This window comes from Phocoena sinus, chromosome 3 (genome assembly GCF_008692025.1).
Source record: "Phocoena sinus isolate mPhoSin1 chromosome 3, mPhoSin1.pri, whole genome shotgun sequence".
In the NCBI taxonomy this organism is placed as follows: domain Eukaryota; kingdom Metazoa; phylum Chordata; class Mammalia; order Artiodactyla; family Phocoenidae; genus Phocoena; species Phocoena sinus.
Genome location: NC_045765.1, coordinates 62631020 through 62634949, shown reverse-complemented (window position 1 = coordinate 62634949; position 3930 = coordinate 62631020). Strand labels below are relative to the sequence as shown.

At 51.2% G+C, this 3930-nt stretch overlaps 1 protein-coding gene across 1 annotated transcript; it reads left to right on the top strand.

Annotated features, from left to right (window-relative positions):
• The first annotated feature begins 1780 nt into the window (after nucleotides 1-1780).
• LOC116751037 (interleukin-3-like) lies at nucleotides 1781-3569 on the top strand. Its single transcript, XM_032626520.1, has 4 exons — nucleotides 1781-1945; nucleotides 3076-3168; nucleotides 3297-3332; nucleotides 3450-3569. The coding sequence occupies exons 1-4, from the start codon at nucleotides 1781-1783 to the stop codon at nucleotides 3567-3569; spliced, it is 414 nt and encodes a 137-aa protein (XP_032482411.1).
• Nucleotides 3570-3930: the final 361 nt, after the last annotated feature.

Sequence of the window (3930 nt, the reverse complement as noted above, 5' to 3'; positions counted from 1 at the left end):
TCTATCTCTGCCCACAAGATGGTGCATCTCTTAAGGAGAGGAACGGTATCTGCTTTATTCACAGTGCCTGCACAAAGCAAGTGCTTCGTAAGCTTGTTGAATGAATTGTTCTTAGTGGGTACCCAGTCCTAAGGCTCCCTACTTGTTTCTGTTGCCTCATTTCACTCATGCCTTTGAGACACTCCCCTTGCTTTTTGAGGATGCTCTGGGCCCAGATCCAAGGGCTGAGCTAGAAGCCACGTATATCGGCTACAGGCATTATTCTCATGACATTTCCTTGCATCACAGCCTCTTCACCTGCCTCTGCTGCAACCACATCTTGGTCCTTGTCTTCACCAGATCTCCATCTGCTCAGAAGCCTGAAACACCCAAATTCCCCCGCCTCAGCATAACCTCCTATCCTTCATCTCCCCACACGGATCATATCACACTGCACCCCAGCCCCTGGCATTTCCATCCTGTCTCTCTTCTCCCCCACTGCCACAGCCCCAATCATCTCAAAGAACTCTTCCCCATGTCCCTGTTACACTTATCCCTTTACCAACACCCCCTGCCCTGGGCCTGTGTCAGGGCCTGACGTGCCCCATGGGGCAGCAGTTTACCTCTTCCTTCAGGGGCTGCCCTCTAAGCCCCCCACCTTCCTAGTTTGCCTGCTTCCCATCTGGCTGCTGCTTCTCTGATTCTTTGTGGACTCTCCCGTGGTCTATCCCTGCCCTCTGCCCTGTTCAGCAAACCCTTCCTTCTGGCCTGCATCTGCCAAATCACACTTCAGCACAGACTGGGATCCAGACCCCTGAGACACAACTCTCTCCTTTGGTCACTGGACCGCATCACCAGAGGCCCAGCATGAAACCTCTCTTCCTTTCCCTCGCCCTTCAGACCTTGTCAATCCCACCACCTAAACCTACCCAGGCCAGCCCCCTCCTCCTACTTCCCAGTGACATCTTCCTCAAGGGCCCCCATCAACGGGCCCCTGAGCCCAGCTCCTCTGTGCTACCAGAGGGACTGCCCAGGGCCTGCAGCCAGGCCTCCACCAGGGGCTAACATCCCACAGCACAGGGCAGAGCTGGGCTGTGCTATTATCACACCAATATGAGAATGGGCGTCTGGTGCCTGAGCTTCATCTGCCACCCACCAGGAACAGAGAGTGTAGAGGAGAAGCTGCCCAAAGCCCGGGAGGCAAACCACTGGGGGCTTTAACACCAGTAATTCAGTGCTAGGAGTGGGTATCAAGAGATGTGCTCTCAGTGGACGAGCCCACAGGTGGATGGTTAGCCATGTGACCGGCTGCCAGACAAACTCTTGACTGTTCCACTGGGCCTTCACCTGGCCACCCATGCAGAACCAGGCAGTGCCAGGTGGGGCGGGCAGCAGAGGGTCAGGGCTGTCCAGGGGATGGCAGGACCAGGTCCCACTGGGCAGGAGGCTCAAGGGAGCTCAGAGTCAGGGGGCCGCTCCCCTGTCAGACAGGTCCTTTTACCTGTCCCCACTCTGCCCAGTGACCTGCCTGTCTCTTAGCCTCCTTGGCAAGATGAGGAGATACCCTGTAAGTAATTTTTTTTTCCAAGTTTCACTGATTTTGAGTACTAAAAAGTGATGAATAAGTCTGTGGTTTGTTACGGAGGTTCCATGTCAGATAAAGATTCTTCTGAAGCCCGCCCGCCACACCCCCGCTCGCCCGCGGCACGGGCCTGCTGCATAAAAGACGGCGGCTGTCTCAGACACTTCATAATGCCACGAAAGACCCGTACAAGACAGAATCCATCCTGCCAGCCCAAACATGCGCAGCCTGCCCATCCTGCATTGGCTCCTGTTCCTGCTTGCACTCCACACCCCTCAGGCACAAGGGGCACCGGTCAAGACACCAGGAACCCAACAATGCTATGTACTCAACCTGATCCGGGAAATTATAAATGAGCTAGACAAGCTACCTGTGGCTTCAGAAGTGAGTAGCTGGGATAAGGTTGGCAAGGGGCAGGGAAGGGCTGGCAGGTGCCTCAGGCCAACAGGACTCATGGGCTCTCTCCCTCTGCCCCTACAGGACTTCTTGAACTCAAACGAAAAGAGGAGGCTGATGGTAAGAGTTCAGCCCCACTCATGGGTGCACTTGGGTGGGTCCCCATTCACCTCCTGCCTGGGTGACCTCAGGCATGTCACTTCACCTTGACTAGCTTCGGTGTTTTCATCTGTAAATAGGGTTAACAGCACCTGTCTCAGTGGGGTTGTTGTGAGGATTAAACGCACACTGTGTGTCAAGTTCCCAGACCAGCGTCTGGTGCTTAGCAGCTGCTCAATACATTTCCCCTGTCATGGCTATAATAATGAAAATGATTTTTTTTAAATTACAAAATGAAAAGGCAGTTCTAGGTGAACAATATCATAGGTTTTAAGCTCAGTTTTCGGTGGAGCATCCTCTGGGCTGGCAGACTAAAATTTCCCTCAGGATCATGTTCGCTTCCCTCCTTTTCCTTGAATAATTGTCGTATTTTCAACTCTGATCAGCCCTAGTTATCATCATTTATAGCTATTTTTCCTAAAGTGGTTATCTCACTTTTGCTTGCATGGCATTATTTGGGTAAAACAAGAGGTGGAATCTGTCCTGAGTTTACTGGCCATTTGTATTCCCCCTCTCTTAGGCACTCACAGTTCACACACTGCACCTGTTTCCATGCTGGGGCCTCTGTCTTCCTGATTTCTAGGAGCCCTTAATTCAGTCAAGGCCTCTTGCTGCAAATATTATCCTTGGCCAACCCTTTGCCTTTTTAGAGCCTGTTTTGGGAAATTTTTTCTCCCCAAGTTCAGAAAGATCCCCCCAGGCCCTTCATGCAGCTCACAGGAGCCAGGGGCTCGGGATGTGGGTGACATAAGGCTTGCCTGGGGTGTGCACTCACCTCTAGGCCTGTGCCCTTCAGAGCAGTTCAGGGACCCACCTGGGGCAAGAAGGGGACAAGGAGGGGATTGTCCAGGCATGTCCCTGAAAGCACGCTTGGAAAACTGTGGGGATGACTTCAGCCCAGCCATGGGAAGGACACTCTCCAACCTTTCCCCACTTACATGAATTCTTTGTCCCCTTAGAAAACAAGCCTCTGGAGGCCAAACCTGGAAAAATTCCTGACATTTGCCACAAATTCCCTTGGAGAGGATTCGAAAATCACGAAAAATCTTAAGGTATGTGAAGCTGTCAAGGGTTTTGTCATCCCTGCCTTGGCCCTGCCCTGCCTCTGGGGAGGAGGGTAGCAGGTCCTGCTTCTTTTCCAGGCAAGTCTCTGACTGTCTGCTTCTGTCTCTTCCCACAGGAAATCCAGCCAATCCTGCCCACAACCATGACCACGGTAAGTTGCCCCCTAGATGTCCCTGCAGGTGATGGCCTCAGCTATGACCTGACCCCAGCCTGTCATCCACCTTCCAACCTGGCTCCATCTAATGCCACCTTCTTGGTTTCTTCACAGGAAGAGCCAATCCTTATTGAGAAGGATAACCTGGGTGATTTCCGGGTGAAACTGAAGGAATATCTGTCTGCCATTAGAGACTCTCTGAATTGTAAGAACACACAGAGCCCTAACGTCTGAAGTCCGAAGCTCAACTCCCTCCCTGGAGCCTCGGAACGTCAGTAACAGCAGATGTCCTAAGTTTCTTGGATGTCTCTCACATAGTCCGGGACTGGAAGAATTTCATTTTCTCCTGTGGAGTCAGATTAATTGTTAATTACCTAATTCCTGAAATGTGCAGCCCCCATTTGTCCTTCTGTGATTATTCTCATTTTTATTCTATTGAGACTATTTATTTATGTATTTATTTATTACTCTGTGCAATGTATTTATTTAGCAGAGGTATTTATTTTAGCAGAGGAGTCATGTCTTGCTCCTTCTGAACAAAATTCAAGATGGGGACTTCGGGGCATGTTCATTTGTACCTCAGGTTTTAAACTGG

What these genes read in the sequence shown, in the direction of transcription:
- LOC116751037 (XM_032626520.1), top strand. Translation starts at nt 1,781, where the DNA reads ATGCGCAGCCTGCCCATCCTGCATTGGCTCCTGTTCCTGCTTGCACTC. An exon ending in AAATCACGAAAAATCTTAAG is followed by an intron (nt 3,169 to 3,296) that starts GTATGTGAAGCT and finishes CTCTTCCCACAG; the next exon opens with GAAATCCAGCCAATCCTGCC. An exon ending in TGCCCACAACCATGACCACG is followed by an intron (nt 3,333 to 3,449) that starts GTAAGTTGCCCC and finishes GTTTCTTCACAG; the next exon opens with GAAGAGCCAATCCTTATTGA.